At 41.2% G+C, this 22,480-nt stretch overlaps 1 protein-coding gene across 2 annotated transcripts in view; it reads right to left on the minus strand.

Annotated features, from left to right (window-relative positions):
- Positions 1–22,480, minus strand: part of DOCK5 (dedicator of cytokinesis 5) — a 187,581-nt gene that overhangs the window by 93,490 nt on the left and 71,611 nt on the right. The window contains exons 4-9 of one of the 2 annotated variants that reach the window (XM_019714857.2): positions 17,733–17,788; positions 15,868–15,964; positions 5,583–5,731; positions 2,911–3,046; positions 1,624–1,781; positions 401–482 (exon numbers count right to left, since the gene is read on the minus strand). In XM_019714857.2, the coding sequence (XP_019570416.2) occupies positions 401–482; positions 1,624–1,781; positions 2,911–3,046; positions 5,583–5,731; positions 15,868–15,964; positions 17,733–17,788 (678 nt within the window). The remainder of the gene's footprint in view (positions 1–400; positions 483–1,623; positions 1,782–2,910; positions 3,047–5,582; positions 5,732–15,867; positions 15,965–17,732; positions 17,789–22,480) is intronic. The other variant, XM_074338224.1, reaches the window with a different exon arrangement.

The raw sequence follows: 22,480 nt of genomic DNA on the forward strand, positions 1-22,480 counted from the left end.
AAAAGGCTCCATCCTACAGAGTTCTGCCCTGACCCACCCTCCCCCAGTCCCCAAACTCCCAAGACCCCCAGGCACTTATGATTTCTAACATTCTCCACAATTTACTCATTTACTTGATTATTGTGTATGACTGTCTTTCCCATGCATACAAAAGCTCCTTGAGCATAGGAATTTGTTTTCTGATGGGTTCACGGATGTATCTCAAGTGCCCACATCAGTGCCTGGCATCTAAGAAGTGCACAACAAATATGTGTTGAAAAATGAATGGTCTATTCCCGCTAGAGGAATTATGCTCATTTTTATTTTCATCATTTCATCTTTTATGTTTTCCATATACTTATCACGTCTATCTGCTAATCTCATGAACAAAGAAAATGATTACACATAAGGTAGGACTTACAGTGAAGACCACTTGAAGGTTATTAAGCTTCTCGATTTCCTTGGGCATCCCATTACTGCCCCAACGAATTAGATAGTTCTCACTGGTGAAGGAGAAAAAAATGATTTTTTAATGAGGGACTAACTGGGGGTGGAACTGACCATAGTATAGACTTAAACGGTAAAAGGAAGGCCCAGAAAAGCTCAGTTAAATTTGCCAGGCAGGTGAGGCCCACGAATGAACACAGTCTGGTGTCCTGGTTTTGGAGAAGTGTGCCCAGCTCCATGAGACACACCTACCATGAACCCGTGACCAGCACTCCTGAAGATGGGACACATGCAGATGCTACCAGATTCTGTCTGAGGTCTTTTTTCCAGCTCTGATTCTCTGTCTAAAAGTTTCAGCTTTGCCGAATCAAGAATATAATTTTATAATAATCATTCTACAGTCATCGTCTGGAATCCACATCATTCCACTCAAATAAATGTCTATTTCAGAAATAAACAATTTGTCAATAATGACTTTTTAACCATCTTCTCCAAAATAAATCTCTTTTCTTAGCTGCTCAGCAGTAATGCCACTGTACGGTGAAACAAAGCCTACTATCATTCCCTCCAGTCATTTAAAAAAAAAAGGTATAAACTAGTTTTTGGAACAGTTTTAAGCTCCCAGCAGAGTTGAGCTGAAAGTACACAGATTTCCCATAGACCCCCTGCCCCACACATGCACATTCCCACCCATTTATCAACATTCCCACCGGAGCAGTCATTTGTTACAATTGATGAACCTACACTGACACGTCATTATCACCCAGAGTCCATAGTTTACATTAGGGTCACTCTTGGTGTTGTGCATTCTATGGGTTTGGACAAATGTATGATGATACGTTTCCACCATTACAGTATATAGAATAGTTTCACTGCCATAAAAGCCTGTGTTCCACCCATTCATCCCTCCCCACCCCTCCTTTACAGTCTTTTGACTCCTTTGTTCCTGTCTCCATGTTCTGATGCGTTTTATGGGACTTCTAAGACCCAGGGAGTACACCAACTGTGACTGCACTGTTTTAGCAGCCAGACAAAGGCTCAGGAGCCCAACGCATTTCATTGTCTCCTGCCTAGAAATCTTCCCCCTCTTTTCTAGCTTCTCCTCTCAAACCTAGCAAAGAATTCCTCGGGGAAGGGGATAGGTAATGGCAGGGGATTTTTGCAAGGTCAGTAGCAGACGACTTAGGTCTTCACTACCTGATGAAAGTGGACTGGTTAGGGTCATAAAGTGCCATGAACAACTCGGCGTCTTCCCCGATGTTGCAAACAAAGTTCTTGAAGTTCATGTAGAGGCCACATGTATGGATGGCCCTGAAAACGGGCTGGCCCCGCAAGTCCAGGTTCTGCAGGATTGACTGAACACAGAGGAAAAGAGAGAAAAGCATCTTGGTTTCAGCAAATGGGAAATACCGGCAAAGACATTTGCCTGCAAATGGGCTACTAATACAATTACCACCCAAGAGGAGAAGTACTTACTGAGAAGAAAGTATATCTAAGCGGACAAATAATCGAGTGAGCGAAATATAATCATTAGTATTTAGATGCTCAAAACTGTCCTGTTCAGAGCCCTGAATTCAAGTAATTCAATAAATGTTGTCTAAAGGTGATAACTCAGTTTAGTAGTTTGAAGAAGTTCTCATCTCTCACAATGGCTTCTGGATGAACCTCAAAAGCATGAAAGTCATGATTCATTATCCTTCTTTTTGGGACTACCTCTCATTGCAAACAAGAGATTCCACCAGAAAGGCTTCACCCCCAGGCATGGTTAGCCGTTAGATCCAGAAACACAATGAAATTTTATCACAACTGTGCTAAAGAAATAGAACCTACACACTAAAGAAAAAAACACAAAAACAGAAACCTTCACTCATTACAACAGAAAGACTGGAAGAATATATACCAAAATATCAATATGGTTGGGCAGTCACAATATAGGTGACATTTTTTTCTCTTTTTTCTGTATCTAATTTTTTTTAATGTCCAATTACTACTACTTTCAAAAGCTTTCATTTTATTTATATTTATTTTGGAAATCGTAATATATGCACTAAATACAGAAGGTTACACAGTAAAGACTCTCTTCCACCCACCTCTCCTTGCCAGAGGCATCCATTGATTATCAATTTCTTTCCTATCAGTCCAGAGTTAGTAGACACACGGCAAGCACAGATGTATGTATATCCTTTTTTGAAACACGAGTAATAGTATTTGATACACATTGTTCTGCATCTTGCTTACTCTCTCTCTGTCTCTCTCTCTACACACACACACACATACACGTGTGTGTATGTAATCTTTCCATATCAGAACAATACATATAGCTCCCTCATTCTTTTTGTAATGTTTTGTTTTTAAAACAAGGATGTGAATGATTTTCGAAACAACGTTTCTATCGCTGTCATCAACAATTCCCTTTCTCTCATTCAAAACAAAAGCAAAAATGGAACTTCAGTGGCCAAAATCTGCACATTTGAGAATGGGTACCTTTTCTTCTTGGATCTTTTCCTCAATCCTTTTGGAGGCCATTTCATGGGCCTTGAAGAGGGCAATGGTGCTAGTTTCATCCGGGTCCAAGATGTTTCCATTGTCATCTCGTACTACCAGATCTAACCCAAGCATTCTAGAAAGAAAAAAGCAGTCATTGGTTCTCCTCATTAGAACCGGAGTCTTTACTGCAGAGTTCTCATACAAGAACGCATACTTAGAAAGGATGGGTGCTGGACCAGTGAAGTTAAAACGACTCACTGGTTTTCCTCCTTTCCATATCACAACAAATGTTAGAAAACTTGTGATAATTTTAACCAAACTCATATAATGATATGCAAAGTAATTTGGTCTACAGAACCTCACCAGAAAAGGCACAATTGGCCCCGATTCTGACCAAATTCCTCTGACCGATGCCTCTTTTCCCACGTCTTCTGTTGTTTGGCACAGGAATTATGAAAGACACATGCACAGATATTTGGGGGCTTGCTCCACTTCCCTTAAAGGTACAGGCCTGTGGGACAGTACTTAATTCAAGAGTATCTTAAAGGAGATCAGTGAAGTAACTCCTGGCTGTTGGTGTCTCCTAACCCATCTCAGAACATGGGCTCTGGTGTCAGTTAGACCAGAATTTGAATCTTGGCTTTCATTCTTGCTGTAACAAGGTGACTCTGGGTAATTTCCTTAATTTTGCAAAGCCCTGGTTTCCTCATCTGTAAATATTCCCCACCCTTCAAGGTTATTGGGAGAATTTAATGAGATGATGCATGTAAAGCATGTAATATAATATCTATAACAGTTAGCTTTTATTGCAGCAACTGGCACAAGAAAACACCTGGCTGTGTTAATATATAGTTCTGAGTATTGCACAGGAAAAGTCAGAGCTATATGGTCTATGCATGGCATGATCCCCATCAAAGCTTTTATGCCCAATGTGCACACAGAAGTACAAAAAAATTCCTTAGTTCCAAGAAGTGGGGGAATGTGGTGGAAATAGGATACGGCTATCTGAACACCCAATGTACATTCCAGGCACCAGCAATTTGGGCATAGGGGTGTCCAAACAACAAGAAAGCACAGGGATAACAGTAAAATGTGCCAAGTCTTTGGAAAGAAAGCAAAAATGCCTAATTTCCCTGTTCCGTATTTTATAGCATCTCCATCAACTGATTTAATCTGGCAGGTTGCTTTCCATGCCAGCCAGACCCATAGGCCACCCAGACTCATGAGCAATGGGCCTCAGTGGCTGCTCAGAGACTGGATCACTGATGCACTGATGGAGCAGCTTAAATTTCTTGAGTTGCTTCCAAGGACTGGAATGGGAAGGCAGGCATGTTCTGTTTTTTTGGATGTTGACAGCCTGTGCCAGAGACTGGGGTCCTCTGGGCCAATGCCCTACTGTGACAAGGCCCCAAAATTTAGAGCCAGCATGTATGCAAGGGGGAGCTGCCTTATCCCATACCTCTGCTGATTTAACAGTCCCCCAGCATTACATGACTGACAAGGCAACCTCTGGTTATAGTCCTATGAACGGACAAGTGACAAGGGAGGGAACTCTTCATCCCTAACCCTAACAAGGGAGCATTAGACATGGAATAGGAAGCCTTGGGTTCAAATTTAAAGTTTCCCACTTATTATCTATACGACTTGGAAGCAAATCACTTAAGTTCACTTGGTCTGTTTCTTTAACCATAAAACGGGAACAGCAGCTACATCCTAGAGTTATAAGCAAGTAATACAGGTGAAGTACAAAAGAGAGATCTCATCAACAATGGCTGAATCTAAATGCTGTACGCTATGTTTACCCAGCTATTTCTGAATACAGTTGTCAGAGTCTACAACATTTAAATGAGTAGGGTAATGAGCTGTCTTGTACTGGGCCTCTGAAGCATTTCCAAGAGTTGTAAGGTTGGAGAAGTAGTAGGGGAAAAGGGGAAGAAAATGTACAAGTTGAAGAAATTTAGAAAACGAGACTGAATGGCAAATGGATCATTGACAAAAACACACTGAGGAACCAACCCAGTCTTTTAAAAAGAGCTGGTCAGGAGGCATGAATCCTAGGTCACCATAAATATGGATGAATTGACTGAATTTCTCATTTTCTAAAAGGTAGTAAATATCTAGAACCCACATATCTGCCTGAGCTAATCAGAAGATTAATGAAGTGATTTAAGTCTTAAAAAGTTACTAGAGACATAACTAACAAGTTAAAAACATATTTTACTATCCCGGCAAATCTGATTTTCACACACTGTACACAATGGTCCCAGTTAGGGGAAGACAGAGAGAGAGAGAGAATGAGTCTGACATTGATTTAAAATCCATGGTTAAAATAAAAATAGAGATCGTCCCAGGTCTCTGAAAATGATGGCTTCAGATGCTCAGTCCTTTCAGTTTGTTTGGCAGAGGAGTCGCTTGGATCCAACCCCACCTTCCCTGTTCCTCTGTCATCTCCTTGAGATCAGAGATCCAGCACAGAGTCTGGCCCAGGAAGGGCACTGCCAAATTTTTTTTTTTTTTAACAAAATTAAATGTTTTCCAAGGCAAAACAGAGAGCATTAAACATTATTCTTTGCCAACTCTAAGATCAGAAGCTTGTGGTGAGTTGGGTCCTTAGCATGAATGTGTTCATCTCTTTCCAAGTTCTCGGTGAAAAGTCATCCCTGGTTTACCTGTTTCCATGATCGATCTTGGCTGTGACCTTCTTCTTGAGCTCTGCCAGTTCGTCCTTGGGGAGTGTTCCAGACAGGATTTGGGACCGCCACTCGATCAGGCTGTACGTCATCTGCTGCAGCTGGCGGAAGAGTGTGACTTTGTTGTTCTAAGATGGGAAAATGAGGTGGAGAAAAGGACCAAAAAAAAAGAAAGAAGAAAGGTGTGATGGAGGATGGGCACATCTTTTGACTTGATTTGTTATAAGGTGTTATTTAACCAATTAATTTTGCTATACAGCAAGCTGTACACTTTGAGGGGATGGCTATGCCCTGTGCCATTCCCACTCCATTCCCCATTAACATTAGAAACATAAGCAATTGTAAGATAAATGGATCGTCCTAACTCATAAGCAAATCAAATCATCCACGCACTGTAAGATTCTGCTTATGACCCTCCAGAGAGTTCCACTGTCCTCCAGACACAGTAGGTAGCACTGTAAATCTGTTCCCATCTTGGTTCCTTCCCCCATCCCCAGCTGCATTTATATCAATCTCCACTTCAAAAATCTACACTCCTTCCATGCAAAGCTATGCCCATTTCTCCCGAGTGCTTCAGACCCTCTCAATATGTTACTTCCTCTACCTGGAACCACTTTCCTCCTCTTCCCCCGAACTTACTCCCATGCTCATCCCCTACTCACTCACATATCCTCTGCCAACTGCTAATTCTGACTTCTTCAATCTCAACTTACAAGTCAGAGTCTCTTCCTCAAAACCCTAATCATGAGTTGCTTGTGCTTCTCCCAACTCCTGGAATTAACTCCTGTCACAGCATCAGAACCTTGGCCTTGGCTGACTGGTCTTACTCGCCCCTTACATGGCAAGCGCCTCAAGGACAAGAAGCTGGTTCAGTTCTGCCTCCCTAGGAGCTGGCACAGAGCAGACACGCTATAAAAAGGTAGGGACGGAGAACGAACTGTAATGTCAGAGATAAGGGATAATGGAAAATAAAATGTAAAACGTTATTTTTAAATCCCCATGAGTAAGTTAGGGGTGGAGAAAAGACTGTAATGTCAGAGATAAGGGATAATGGAAAATAAAATGTTAAACACTATTTTTAAATCTCCATATAATTGTTGCATCATCTAGAAAACTGATAGACCTAGAACGATTAAACCATTATTCTGGGCTTCACTAAGAACTTCGGGTAACCGAACTAAGGTTAACTTATGACCAACTAACTATTTGTGCCTCAATCATTTTAAGAGTCAAATACTTGATGTCCAAGCCATTATGACCTTGGTTCTATCTAAATGATTAGGGATTCATTATATTAAAAAAAAAGTCAATGGGCAACTAGTATGTGCTAGAAATAAAGTTCCTGCCACATTCTAGAGGGGGAAAGACAGCAATAAATAAGTAAACTGTGTGTGTGTGTGTGTGTGTGTGTGTGTGTGTGTGTAATATATACATATGTAATGTATATATAATATTTACATATACATATACAAACACAAGATAATTTCAGATTATGAAAAGTGATAAGTTAGATGGAAAAGGACAAGAACCATATGATCTCACTCATATTTGTGACATAAAACAGAAGGCAACAAACAAACAAAACAAACAAACTCAAAGGCACAGACAACAGAATGGTAGTTACCAGAGGAGAAGAGAGGTAAGAATGAAGAGGATAAATGGGGCCAAATATTTGGTGACAGAAGGAGTCTAAACTCTGGGTGGTGAGCACACAATGCAATATACAGGTGTTGTGTTACACAACTCTACACGGGAAACTTTATATCATGTTATTAACCAATGTTATCCCATTACATTTAATTAAATAAAAAAAATAGTGTAAGAAGGAAAATAAATAAATTAGGGTGATATGATAGGGTGTATGTGGGTTAATGGGGGCACTTCAGATAGAGGGGCCAGGAAGAACTGTTTTGTGTATCCTTTCTGGAATATGTTTTCAAAATAAAACCTTGCACAATTCCACTCACCCCATATATACTGTGAAACCACTTCGTTTTTATTTATAAGTGAAAAATCATGATATTTTTATATAACCATACACTTCTAAAACTATAGGAAATATTATCTGCTATAAAAACAGCACACACACACTGTTGACGGCTGTACAGCATGTTCTGCAGTGATGTTCTTTCACAACAGTCCCAAGAACAGATTGCTGGGCAAGGTATCAACCAGAATCAGGGCTGAAAACATCCAAGACGCTCCTGAATAAAGAGTAAACACGGAGGGAGGAGGACTCCGCCTGGAAGTGGGGACAGTGGGAGGCATCAGTGAGGTTAGCAGAGTGTGATAAAAACCCAGAAAGAAGTGCAACATTCTGTGAGAACACAAAGAAAAGAGACAAAGAACTCATTTATATGGCATTGCAATATGCTCTGTTAACACCATTGATCTGGAAAACACAAGCTGCAAAGCCTCTTCAAATCCTGAAACTCCCTACATTTTACACTTTTAGTATTTTCTGAGTTGCCTCTTTATCATCAGCCAGTTTTTAGAAAAGCCTACAAATGAGTCTTTTAAAAATTCTGTTTTTAATAAACAGAGGTAAAAACCCAACGTTTTTCATTCAATGCTATAAAAACCGTTTCCATCTCATTGTCTTTCAAACTGGAAAAAGGAGTGAGAAATTAAGCCCATAAAATTTACCTTTCAAAGTTGCTAGGCAGAAAGGGAATCATTTTTTCTTTCTTGCAACTTATTTGTCTATTCCTAGTTAAGGTTTTTTTTGTTTTGTTTTGTTTCGTTTATGTCTTCTCATTTTAAGTAAGCTATTAGGTCTCGTAATACGGTAAAGAAAGGGGTCAAAGACCCAGGGAAGCCTCTATGAGAGACAGCTCTGTGTGACACATGCTTACAAGTTCTTGGTCTCAATTATATTAGACATTATCCAAGGCAATTTAATTATTGCCTGTCCATATCAGCCTTGTTTGCCAAGCTCACCCCCAAAAGAAGGATGAAGACAGCCATTCTTCTCTGATTCACTCTGCCAAATGAATTCTGAATAGACAAGCTGGAACACACCAAAAGGAAGCAATTTCCTCCATTTACTTTAAGGAAATGGATTTTGTTGCCACATTCTTAAGATTGTTCTAAGTAGGTTGTGCTGTGCCATAGCTGGTCCCCAACACTTCATGCCTTGCTAGGGGAGCATATGAGGACAGGTGAGGGGAAAACCAAGCACCCCCACAAGACCACGAGCCAAGGACCTCAGAGTCTCCCTGTCATGCCCTCCCTCCCACCCCCTTTTCTAAATCCTACACAGCCCAGGTCTGCCTGTTGCAGAGCCTTCTCTATTACCTCTAGCCCTCACTAAGCTCAGCCACTTTTGCACTAGCAGCCGTTGTCACATAATGTCGGAGGGCAGGCAATTTATTTAATTTCGTTGCTCTCCACAAAAGCAGCACAATCCTGGGACACAGGAGGGACTCAAAACCAAATTTGGACAGTTGACATGTAAAATAACACTCTGGCTTCAATTTGAAGATTAGCTACACCAAATAGGGAAATCTAAATATGTTTTCTACTAGATAGTAGATATATTCCTGCATCTCTTTCGAGTCTCACCCTCTTTTCTACTCAGAGATCCCTGAGTCCTTACTATTTACATCTCTATTCTGGATGTTTTGTTTGTTTGTTTTTAAGAATTTTTAGAAATTAAAAACAATGTCACAAGAACAGACAGCTTTGCCTTCAATATTGGCAGGACTACCTAAGCCATCCATTGAGTATTTTAGAAATTTCTGGGGGTCATTGAGACAATGGCACCATCTCACTGGGTATCAGAAAACCTGGATTCTATTCTTCACTTTCCCCAAGAATGCAGACCACACCCAAAAGACTGTTCTCTGGTCCTCCTGCAAGAAAATCACTATCTCCTCTGTTCACCAACCTTCCGTGCAGATTTTATGATTGAGAGACAAAAGTGCTTGACTGACTGTGTGGTAACTTGATTTCTATCTCTAGTTCTATCATTAACTTGCTAAGTGACTTTGGGAAAAGTATTCCTTCTGCAATGCACCCATCTATAAAATAAAGGGACGGGCATTAAGACCCGTTCTCAAGAAGAAGTGTCTTGAAGTCTATGATCGCGATATCAAACTCAAATGACTCCTCCAGGCAACTTCCCGATGAAATGTTTCTGACTCTGCCCATGTCACTGAAGATGTCCTTGCACACTCAGTTGGCCCTATATCAAATTCCACCTGTGTAGAGCTCTCTGCAATTAATCGCATGTTTTTTTCCAAGCACCTGTAACTCCTAGGATCCAGAATGGTGTCCTGGATCCTGTGTGTGTTCGGGACACACCGACTCTACCTCTGGGAAGAAGGGAACCCCCCACGGCCCCTGCCACACTCCCTTCTAGTGCCTTTTCTCTCTGTCAGAAAAAGGCTTTGCCTGACTTGCAAAGGCTTGATTTTTTTTTTTTTTTAAGAGTTTTTATTGGGGAAGGGGAACAGGACTTTATTGGGGAACAGTGTGTACTTCCAGGACTTCTTCCAAGTCAAGTTGTGTCCTTTCAATTTTAGTTGTGGCATACACAGCTCAGCTCCAAGTCCAGTCGCCGTTCAGCCCACCATCCCTTGCAGGAGTCGAGGAATCGAACCGGCAAACTTGTGGTTGAGAGCCCACTGGCCCATATGGGAATCGAACCGGCAGCCTTCGGAGTTAGGAGCGTGAAGCTCTAACCACCTGAGCCACCGGGCTGGCCCCGGAAAGGCTTGATTTTTAAAGAAAAGATTCCAGGGAAAGACAATTTTTACCTCTGGAAGTAGTGCAAGAAATCCTGAAAGGCAGGCAACAAAAAGAAAAACATAACTGGAAAAACACCCAAAGCACCCCTGCTGCCCTGTCCCAGTCATGACCACGTCTCTTCTTGCTTCTCATGAGACCTAGGCTGAAGTAGGGCTGGCAACTCATAGATAAAATGCCCTGACAACGGGACGACGTGGACTGTGGGAGTTTTCGGTCCTTGGTAAGTAATAAGCGATCAGATGCTGGTTTCAAACCGGGAGACCAGCTTAATTATACTTCAGAGCATATGCCCCAGCAGCCAGTAATAACCACCGGTTCTAAAAGATTAGACTTAAGTATGTTTAATCGGCCTGGGTATGTACTGATGGAAAGGGCGAATCGTGGTGTTCGGCAAGCTCCCCCATCCCCACTTCAGTATGTTAGGTATATATATATATATATATATATATATATGTACTTTTTTTTTAAGCAAAAGTGGTTTATTGAATAAAGATCTACTTGCCTCTGCGTGAGAAACAGCCTAATTCACCAATATGTTATTACCCACCAGGCTCTTCTCATTCCTCTTTTCCATGAGGGGATAGGATTAGATTCAGTCTTCCAATCTTATATGGACACAACAACCTGACCAAAACTCACTGAACCGTTATTTCTCCCACTGGAATGTAGAAAACATCGCTGAGCTAAATACGTCTCAGGGTGAAATGTTTTAGAGTATGGTTTTGACATCCAAACACCTCGGAATTTCCAGGAGCGTCCCTCTTTCAAAACTACTTGTCCCAATGACCCCCAATATACTCGAACTTATCAGTTTCCAAGTCCTGATTTTTAGGTGAGAAACTATGAGGTTAGGATGTGGGATGCAGATTTGTGCATATTCAGAAAGTACAATTGGGTTGCTTTTAAAAAGTTAAACTTAGATATTCCATCAATTCAATAGTGTTAAAATCAATGCACAGGTGTCTTCCCTTCTAGCTGGGGGAACTCGTATGGAAGCAGGGAGACATGTGGCTAGAAAGAAAAGAAGCCAAGTTCAGCCCACTGCATCTACTTTCCAAGGCTGGGAAAACCAAAAGGTCCTGAGAGGCAGCAGAGAACAAAGGACAGCCGGCTCAAAACCAGGGACCTACACTAGTTAAGTCCCTAGAGCTGGAAAGAAGCCCATCCCTTCAGCCTGAAGCTGGAGGGCACACCCTTAAATGACTTCAGGGCAAAATTCCACAGTGCCATCTACTTCTTTTCCTCATCCTTAATCAGCTCATTTGTGAAGCAGTGCTGGCAGGGGACAGTCAGGGGGTGTCACATTCTGAAGACAGTATGCCAGGCACTGTCCCAGGAGTTTTGCACAGATGATCTTACTAAATTCTTCCAGTAAGTTTGCAAGGCATGTCAATATATCATTACCATTTGACGTGAGGAACATAAACTTGGGCGGTAAAAGACTCATCTCGGGCTATACAATCAGCCCGTAGCATACTCTAAACTCACACCCCTGCTTTTGGAATCTGCGTTCTTTCTGTTTGGTTGGTTGGTTTGCAGTAACTATTACTGGGTTTGTTACTTTGGGTGAATATAAAAGTACATACCAAGTAAGGGAGCAAGACAGAATTTAAGAACTGGCCTCCTGTCTGAGCCCAATGTTCACAGTCTTGCCTTCTGCCGGGCATCCACCTCCTCATTCAGTTTCCTCTTTTTCTGTTCAACCGCTGAAAACATACCCAGTAAAAAGGCTCCAGCTGAGGACGAGCAATGCAGGCAAAGCTTGTCAGAAACTGTTGTGTACTTGCACTCTGCCTTCCTTTCTGAAATGACTCAGGCCTCCTGGACTTGAAACTAAACTAAGGAGGCTCACAATCGACGTTGAGAAACACTTAGCTTGGTGTCTGAGTGCTCAAGGCCACTCTGCCTAACACATGGAAAGGAAGTGGCCTTGGATAAGAGGTGCACACAAGGGAGCTTCAGAGTCTTGAGCCAGAGCTCAGGCACACGGAACCAAGGCTGCTCAGAGGGAGGATGACCAGAGCGGCTACTGTTGCCAGCTAAGACAGCATCAAGAACCACATGCTCACATCTACAGAATCCTGGATCTGCCTATACCATGATTTCACAGCACCCTCTTTTTTCAGACCCACACCCCTCTATGGAGTAAACAAGGCAGATTTTATATCACTTTGACAGAGGGTCAATATCCAGCAGGTGCTTGGGACCTCAGGAGCTTGCCCACGACCACAGAGCCAGTTAGGGCAAGGCCTGGACGAGAAACCAAGCTTCCCAATTTCTCATTCAGTGTCTGTCTCCTCCAGCTTGCTTTGTCCCCAAAGCATTAGGCCAACATCCAGCAGGAAAGATAATTAAATGGAAAAAAATAATACTAATATAACAAAGAGGAAAATAAAGGAACGGGTGTGCCATCATTTCTTCTTTCTATTTTGGATGAGTGGGTCCTCCTCTCTTCAGCATAAGGAACTCCCTTCCCTTTTAAAACATATTTCTGGTTATTTTACAAGGTTACAGTATGACTGCTAAAAATAAGTCGCAGCTATACAAATATCTCTCCTGCTTAGAGTAATTGCCTGTGTCTACACGGCTAGGCTGAGTCTGGTTAGTGGACTGCATTTTCCTCTCACATAAGACTCTAGGTCTACCACATAAATTTCTCATGAACTTAGACTTGGAGCAGAACTAGGAGATGTGTTTTAGAGAAATGTGGAGGTTCTCAGACACCACAGGTACCGTTAAAGGCATCAAACAGAATTCCTGGGCTTATCATCTGTGGCAGGAAATGCATGAGAGGAAAAACACAAGTAGTGATGTAGATTAAGAAAATCTGTATTTATCATGACATAGACTCAAGGAACTTGACAGAATTGCAAAACAAAACACCGAAAAGGGGGGTGAGAATGGTGAAAACTATAGAACTGGATTCCTTCTACTTTTTTTCCCAGCGAAATGTGTTTGAGGTTTGCTACTTGGATACACACATTGTTGAGAAAGAAGTTCAGAAATTCTGTCTGAAGTCAACTGTCAATGGTTTAGGAAGGGACAGAAAAAAAAAGAAAAAGAAACAGAGAAAGCCATGATTTCTAATAAACCCATTTTAAGTGGATTATTTCTTGATGTGTGATCACATATCAAAAGCAGAAGCAGATGTTCAGCCCTAGCCATTGATTGAGGTTCCCATAATGAGTATATTTTAGTCAACCAACAGCAGCTATAAGACAGTTTTAAATATTCACGAACAGGTGCGGCCTGATGGCGCACAGTTGGTTAGAGCGCAACTTCTCAACAACAAGGTTGCCGGTTCAATTCCCGTGTGGGATGGTAGGCTGCACCCCCTGCAACTAAGACTGAAAACGGTGACTGGACTTGGAGCTGAGCTGCGCCCTCCACAACTAGATTGAAGGACAACGACTTAGAGCTGATCCCTGGAGAAACACACTGTTCCCCAATATTCCTCAATAAAAAATAATTTTAAAAACATCTAAATATTTACAAACAGACAACAAAATATTTTATTAGATGTCAACATTAAGATGGGAAACTGCTTCCCTCTGAGAGGGGATGGACTTTTTTTTTTTAACTTAGAACTCAACTCTGCTATTAAATAGTGAAACTCCCACAGAAGAAATCCCAAACCTGAGCTTATCACCATTTAACTACTAAGGGATTTGGGAGTCGACGTGTATGAATCAGACTTCTTCCTCCCTGATTTACTTATTTCTGATTTCTCCTCATTAGCAGACTTGGCACAATTACCTGTGGATACGGGGAGGACAGAGATAAGGAAGTTAGCACGAGAGTCGCATTTTAGCAAGAGGACAAGTCTACTTCATGCTCTCCAGTCTTGCACATTACACCTTTAAAAAGTTTTTTTTCTTTCCAGTATTTATTACGTAATACATTTCACCACTCACCGATTTCCAGAAAGAATATGCTAAGGAACTCACTCATGCACAAGCAAGTCCTCATCCATCAAATGTGTTCCATCCACCACGAACTAATCAATTAACCAGAACCAGAGAGTGCTTTCAGTAGAAGTACAAGATGATCAATGCAGGCCAAATGGCTTAAAAGAGCATCTCTATCCTCCAGGAGCTCGTGATTTAAGAACTTACAGGTTAGCTCTCTCCTCAATTAAGCATAAAGAGATCAAAAGATAACTCGCATTACAAGACAGTAAGCCCCAAGAGCCCCAATGGGTTCAGTGATAAGTGCTCCGACAGGCCAGAAGGAAACATTATGGATTGGTGTGTTTAGAAGATACGTTATGAAGAAGAGATGCTTAAACTTGGCCTTGAAGGATGGACAGGTAGAGAAAAATCATGTGCTTTTCCATCAAAGGGGTTGGTGATTTCAACTCTGTGACCCATTCCAGGAAACAATAGCCCTGGATGGAAATGAAATATCTCACATGAACTCTCAGCTTTTGATAGCTGCTTTTAGTACTTAAGAGTCTAGAGTGAGGTGTTCCCAATAACTTATTGACTTTTGGGAGTTAAAAAGGAAGAATCATCACATAACTGAACAAAAATCTAGATAAACAAAGCCACATAAAGAAAAGTGAATGGCTCCCAGGCCACTGAGTCGAGGCTTTTCCCTCACTGAACTCATTCACACATAAAATGAGAGAATACATGTCCAGAGGAATTCCCAGCCAGCCATGAGAGATGCTACAGAGGCAAAACCTAGCAATGCTTATCCACGAGGTCTCCAGGAAAGAGGGAACTCTAGCAAACAGCATTTGTACAGTCTGATATCCAGGAAAGAGCTTCCTAAAGTGGACACACATGCAAGCTTGCTGCCAACAGACTTTGAGCATTCTTGGTCTTGCAAGATGGCTGCTCCTGGTGTTCAATACATGTAGAGGCTAAGAGAATGTCCCGATGTTTCCTCATTGATTAGTTGGTAATAACTGCTCCTCCTCTGTAGGAGTATTGTGAGGATTAATAGTACCTGGCATTTAGTAAGGACTATGTAAGTGTGTGTGGTTGTTTTATCCTTATTACTTTACAATCTGCATGTAGTCTCAGTTGAGAAAAGACTGAACTAAAGATTATACCCACTTCCTCTACCGCGCATATCACCTATGACCCTACACCAGGGAAATGAGAATCTGCTGGTTAGCAGCCACTGTACGGTCCATGTAAGGGGCACCCACTCCCCGCAGACTAATACTGTGTTTCCTCAAAAATAAAACCTAGCCGGACCATCAGCTCTAATGTGTCTTTTGGAACAAAAATTAATATAAGACCCTGTTGTATTTTAATATAAGACCGGGTATAATATAATAAATGTAATATAATTTATATAATATCTGGTATAATATAATACCGGGTCTTATATTAATTTTTGCTCCAAAAGACGCATCAGAGCTGATGGTCTGGCTAAATCTTATTTTCGGGGAAACACAGTAAGTAGCCAACCACTTGCAGAGGATCACTCTGCCGCAGAACAGACAGGCTGGGGACCCAGGAATCATGCCACCAGCTCCAAGCCCCAGGGAAAAACTCACCACGTAGAGCTTGCGCCAAATGACAGCCCATTCTCGCAGCGTAGACGTGAGTTCCTGCACCAGCGGGAGCTCACCAGGAATCACGGTCTCGTGCTGCCTAAAGCGAACCAGACAGATGCCCACGTTATTCTGAGTTGGTCATTGCTGCTTTTCCTGACAGATTCCTCAAAGCTCAAAGATGGCAATGGGGCTAGCTGGGCTTGAAACAAAGAAATACTTGTCCATTGCAGGGAGACTTTATCACATCTAAGTGTCTGAGAAAAGAGAAAGACCTGAGGACACTACATTTCTCAAAATGAATTCAGTTTCTGCAAGGCGATGGGCCCAAAGCCCAGCCTCGACCTCCCCATTTTGCATCTCCATGGGAGCCTCAATTACTGAGCCAGGCTGACTTCAGCAATTCCCAGGGATGGAAGCCAAAATTCAATATTTTAGCTGGGTCTGCCAAGCAGACATTTCTGCATGGCACAGGAGTCCTGAGGCTTGTAAACTCAAACAGGACCTGCTGGCAGGGACTAAGGTGGTGCCGTCTTCTGGTATGGGACTAGGTTTTCTTCTCATCTGCTGCTTCACAGCGTAGAAACTGTATACATACCAAACTCCTCACTCACAGAAGACTTATAACAAGGTTGCCCTGCCATTTAGTCACAAAATCCTCTCTGGTATTTTTATGATTAGCAGAAGGAAGGAGAGAACGAGAGCAAGGAAATGAATGGGGATTGTGGTAGGACTGCCAGACTTAAATAAAAACACAGGATGCCCCGTTAAGTCTGAATTTCAGAAAGATGAAAATAATTTTTTAGTATGTTTCAGAAAATATCTGGGACATACTGTAAACAATTACTTGTTATTATTTGAATCTCAAATTTAACGGGGTCTCCTACATTTTATATGGCAACCCTAATTAGTGGCAGTCTGCCTCCCACTCTGCCTGTCCACCCACATGGCTCTGGCTAGTGAAGCTGGAAGTTGCCCAGGAATGGACCAATGGAAAGATTCTCCAGGAGGGCAGGACACCTGGTCACCCAGCCTGATTTTGCTACCGAGGAGTTGTGTGAATTTGAGGATGTCACCACCTCTTATCTCTCAAACAAGGGGGCAGAACTTATGACTGAGAATGTTATTTGCAGCACTGAGTCTGCATACCTCTATAACCCACTCTACTCTCTATCAGCCCTGGGACTCCAGTCCAGCTCCAAGCTTTCCTTATTCCCTCAACTCTCGTGCCCATTGGCTCGCCAACTAAGTGGCCTCTCTCTCCCACTTCAGGCTTAGCTGTCACAGGCAGCACTTTCCAGACAAATGGTAAGGTGAAAAAGGAAAAAAAACTATCCAAAATGTAATGAAGTTTATCTGCAGTGCATGTTCACACACATTAGTTCTTATTTCACATCAAGTTCATGACAAACATAGGGCCAGATTTGTTTTCCAAGCCTGAGGTGCCCCCAGGCCAACTGACTTGCCCCAGGTTCAGAGCTGATTAGTGCAGGAGGCAGTGTGCTCATCTAGCTCCCAAAGTTCTCAAATTGGGGACTCTCAGGTCTCATCAGCAAGAGCATCAGACATTCATGGACGCGCACACATGCGCACACATCACTGGTGAACAGGTACTGCGAGAAGAAGGTAACGGCCCCCTGTTCTTTCATTATCTGTGTTTATTGTCCTGGGGAAGGATGCCAGAGACGAACAAGAATAAAAAGGGAAGAAAGAAGAAGGAACTGTGCCAGGAAAACGTTTTTATTTATTTATTTCTCATATGACAGGTGGAATTCATGAGTCGAGAGAAATAATATACACAAGGCATTCTTTAATGATAATCTTACATCATCATTGCTTTTTAGGGGTCTTCCCCGATTGGAACTTACCCTCGGTCTTCCACGGTTGCCTCTTTCAAATGGATATATGTTTCAGGGAAAATACCCTACAGAGAGAAGAACTTTGGTTATGTGGCCATAAAGATCTCAGCCCAAAGGAAAAAGCATGGACAGTAGCGAACAATGCGTGGTGGGGAGAAAGGACACGTGGAAAATAGCTACAGTTTGCAGCCAGGCTTGCAGGATAGCAATCGCACTGACTGGCTGGCTATCTACATGAAATCATGGCTGAAACACTGAAAAGGTAGAAATTAAGATTTGGGTTCAGAGAGTTTAGATAAATGCTTCGTAAATGAACAGGCAAACATACCCGGGTCAGGCCGAAGCTGGAAATGGTAAAGAGGTTAATAGTGAGATCCTAAACCCTCCAGATCCTATCTGCCATGCGATGATTCCTTTTAAAGGGTTTTACATAATTAGTGAGATGGAGGACCACTGTGTTTCCCCAACAATAAGACCTAGCTGGACAATCAGCTCTAATGCATCCTTTGGAGCAAAAGTTAATATAAGACCCGATATTATATTATATTATGCTATATTGTATTATATTATATTATATTATATTATATTATATTATATTATTATATTATTATTAATTTTTACTCCAAAAGACGCATTAGAGCTGATGGTCTGGTTAGGTCTTATTTTTGGGGAAACACGGTATGTACTTAGTGGCCCATCAAATTATAGTGATTTTCTAAAGTGATTCCTCTCAGCACTTGCATTTTAACCAAATGCATCCCAAATCAATTAGTATTAGTTATCTGGTTATTTTTACCACTTCCCAGTCTCACATTGCTCTTCATTCTATGTCCCTAAGATGCAATTCTATATCAGTATTGTGACATCTCCCAGGGGAAAACTAAAGCCCAGGAAGACCTACCAGAAAGACTGGAAACTGGCTGGTAGAAACCGAAGAAATGAAGATCAGATCTAACTAATAGGAAGCAAGTCTTGGATTAGAGTTCTTTCAAGTGCCAAAAATTTCTGCTGTTTAACTGTGTGATACACGCATTGATAAACAGAGAAATTGCCATCTGGAAACGGCATTGCAGTGCTTTGTTTTATGGGACTTTGCATGCCAGGCCAGTAGAAGAACCTGTTTAACCACCACCATTGGCTCAACTGCTCCTAGCTCTGTGCCTATAAAAGTTAGTGCAACCTGTGGACATTCCATGTCAGGGGTGGCTGACCACAAAGGTGGGAGACAGACATCCCCCTGCCTGGGGGACTGGGTCAAAGATGCGTGTCTACCCAGAGGTCCTTAATCCATTCAGAGGCAGAAAATGAGTGAATTTCAACTGGGGTCGGTTGTGTGTCTAGTTTCTTGTGCTGTATGTACCCATTCAATACTCTTCTTTCTCCTTTTTTAATCCTTTGCCAATAAAACAGGAAACAGTAAGAAAATTTGAGATTGGGCTGCTCCCAGCATAGGTGATGACAGGGTAGATTCTGTCGTTCCTTCAGAAGCAAAGTGGCCATCCTTTCCCGCCGGACAGGAAGAAAAGTACATACCTTCCCCTCTTTGCTTTGAGAAGGGGGCAAGTGTGGGCTGTATGAGTGAGAAATCACTATTCCAATCCTGTTATTAATAAGACCCAGGACACACACAGAGGCAAGGTAACATGACCTCTTCCACTATAGGGGCAGGATTCAAAGTGATTTTGGAAACCTGATTAAAAAGCTAAAAATGAACAAAAATACAATGTGACTATAATTTCTTTTGGGCCTGACTTCTGGGGTTCTGAAACTTCAGATCTGTTCTTAGGATTCCTAAGAAACTTTGGATGTTTCTTCTGACCGAGACATTGAGGTAAATGTTGTGTTGACTACCATGTTTGTGGAGAACCGGGCTGGGCTGTCCGAAACTCAGCTTGAGGATACGATGCTAGGTGAAATAAGCCAGACACAAAAGGAGAGACACGGTACAACCCACTTATATGAGATATCTAGAGCAGTCAGATTCATAGTGAAATTGCCAGAGGCTGCGGGGAGATGGAAATGGGGAGTCAGTGTTTAATGGGTACAGAGTTTTAGTTTTGAAAGATGGAAAAGTTCCAGAGATGGATGGTGGAGATAGTTGTCCAACAATGTCAATGTACTTAATACCCCCGAACTATACATATAAAAATGGTTAAAATTGTAACTTTCATGCCATGTATATTTTATTACAATAAAAAAAATGTCCAGAACTCATGAAAAAGTAGAACACTGGGTAAAGATGAACCACTTAAAGTAGCAGTTGTAGGAGCCATATTTGGAGTTTAAAATAAGATATAACATTGCTACTCCCAAAACTGTCCTTGCAGAAGATTTTTCAAATCAAGAAGGTAAAGGACCAATTAAAATTTTTATGCATTCATAATCTAATGACTGGTCTCCTAATAACCAGGAGAAATCCAAGACAGAAGCATTCGTAATATAAACAAACAGTGACTTACTTTGTGACATCTAAGCAGATCGTAAGCAGGTAAGTTATACTGGGTGTACAGATATGATGATATTCATATTAAGAGAATATTTATTTTGTTGTATTACCACTGCTATTGGGAGGCATCATCTTTCCATAATAGCATCTGTCCACTTATAGCCATTTAATTGTTCTGACAAACCTGAGGCTTGCAGAACTTTTCCTGGGCCATTATTGCACACAGAAAGCCAGAACAAACCTGGGTAATATATTTCTGATTTACAGCCTGTCTCTCAGTTTTGCTTTTCCTTTCTCAATGTAACCTACTCACTTGAGTAAAAAAATAAAAATAAAATAATGATTTTCTAGATAATGCCCCATCCACACTTCCACAATCCTGCCAGGATCAATACCAGTTTCTGAAAAGCTCTTGGCTTCTTCAATTTGTAAAACCACTAGCTCATTTTATCACCATTCTAAATGGCTATGTCTGCTTATAAATGACACCAAAAATTTCCATTAAAATAATAGGCCTTTCAACTGGCAAATGTAGGAAAGAACGTTAGGACAGCATTTCAAATAGGCTGGATCTCTTAATGAAGGGGTGTCAAAAGTTGAGCATAATTCATGACAATGGACTTTAAACTCCCTCTATTTTTCCTGGATCTCTCCATAAGAGAGATATTTCAACTTAAAAATCAACGAATAAATGCACGGCCCTTGTTTGTACTATCATTTCGTTGAATTACAAAGCTTAATTATCAAGAACTGAGAGAAGCTCTTACTGAAATAATTCTTCTATAGGGTGATATTTAACATTTAAATAAGGGTTTTAAAAAATGAATACAAAAAAATTAAAAACACATCTAGAACTTGTTGTTTAGATCCTAGTGTGGCACTCCAACTATCCGCTTTGCAAAGCAGACAAAAAAGGCACTAGCTAGATGCATTTTCATATATTAGGAAATGACAGAATGCCTTAGCAACCAAGGTCATTTATGCTCATAAAGGATGATTACATACTACATACTCTGTGAAAGCGAAAGCTGTGGTCTGGGACCTTGTTTCAACATGATTCACATTCACCGGTTAAAACTCGAGAATTCTGTTTGTTACTTAAGTTCATATGATTTTATCTGAGAGTGGTTTTTTGGTTGTTGCTCATTTTTAAAAATTAACTTTTTTTAAAAGGATATGGAATTAAGTGACTTAAGCATTCTTGCTCTTTATTCAATTTAGAACTTCAAAATAATTAACTCTAATTATGTTTTGAAACAACTACGAATTCCATAATTATGAATAAAATAAACACTGATAGGGTTAAACTCAAACCAAGAAGCAGAAGTGGCTGTAAATACTCTTGTCTAACTAGCATCCAGAAAGAAAAAAAAGTCTTTGCTTTAGATCAAGCCAGAACGTCTGCCACCTTGGTCCCTATTTGAAGGCCTGGAGAAATTAAAGTCAGCAAGAGTAAATGAAAATAATCAGGCTGGAAACGAAGACATGTGGTACAAGAATCTTTGGGTAGAAAAATTCAGCATCAGGATTTAGGGAGAAATCAAAGGACCAAAACTGTCAGAGCTGATACTCACTTTACAAGCAAGCACTGCTTTATTCTGGTAAAGTATTACATTGTCAAAGTTAACAAAGCGTGTGTGTGTGTGTACACATACATGTTCAAATACTGAGTGTGACTGAAGAATCAACAAGGTGGAAATCTTGAACAGACAGTCCTGTGTTTTTAATGGCCTATACCTTGTAGAAAGGTGGTGTTCTGGGCCCCGAGCTCCCTTGAGAGTTGTGTGAAAAGATTACGTCTGTTAGGTGGGTGCAAAAGTAATCGCAGTTTTTACAATGATTTTTAAACTTTTAAGCCGCAATTACTTTTACACCAAACTACATCTCATACTAGGTTTGCAAAATAAAAACGGTGGGGTTTTTGACTCAACCCTTGATAAATTCTAAAATGTTTCCCTTACCCCTTTCCTAATTACCCATTTTGCATGTGAACTAACCATGAAATAATGTGGCCTGATCAACTCAACGTGGCTGTTTCAAAAGAAAGTGCTGACACGCTATGTTGCCCCAGAGTGCAGCATCAAAGGAAAGTAGCTGAGCCGACCTAAATAAACCCAGGGGGTTATTAACATAATTAATAGATTTTCTTTAGCTTGAGGATTAGTAGTATTGACACTGGGAAAAAGGAACCCACGAAGGTCAGTATTTTTCAAACTCTGCCCACAGTGAGATACATTTTCATGGCAACCCGGTACTTACGATACCCTAAAATTTAATTTGAAATTCCTAAAATATGTCAACATATGGAGCC

The sequence above is a fragment of the Rhinolophus sinicus genome, linkage group LG07 (genome assembly GCF_036562045.2).
Source record: "Rhinolophus sinicus isolate RSC01 linkage group LG07, ASM3656204v1, whole genome shotgun sequence".
Classification (NCBI taxonomy): domain Eukaryota; kingdom Metazoa; phylum Chordata; class Mammalia; order Chiroptera; family Rhinolophidae; genus Rhinolophus; species Rhinolophus sinicus.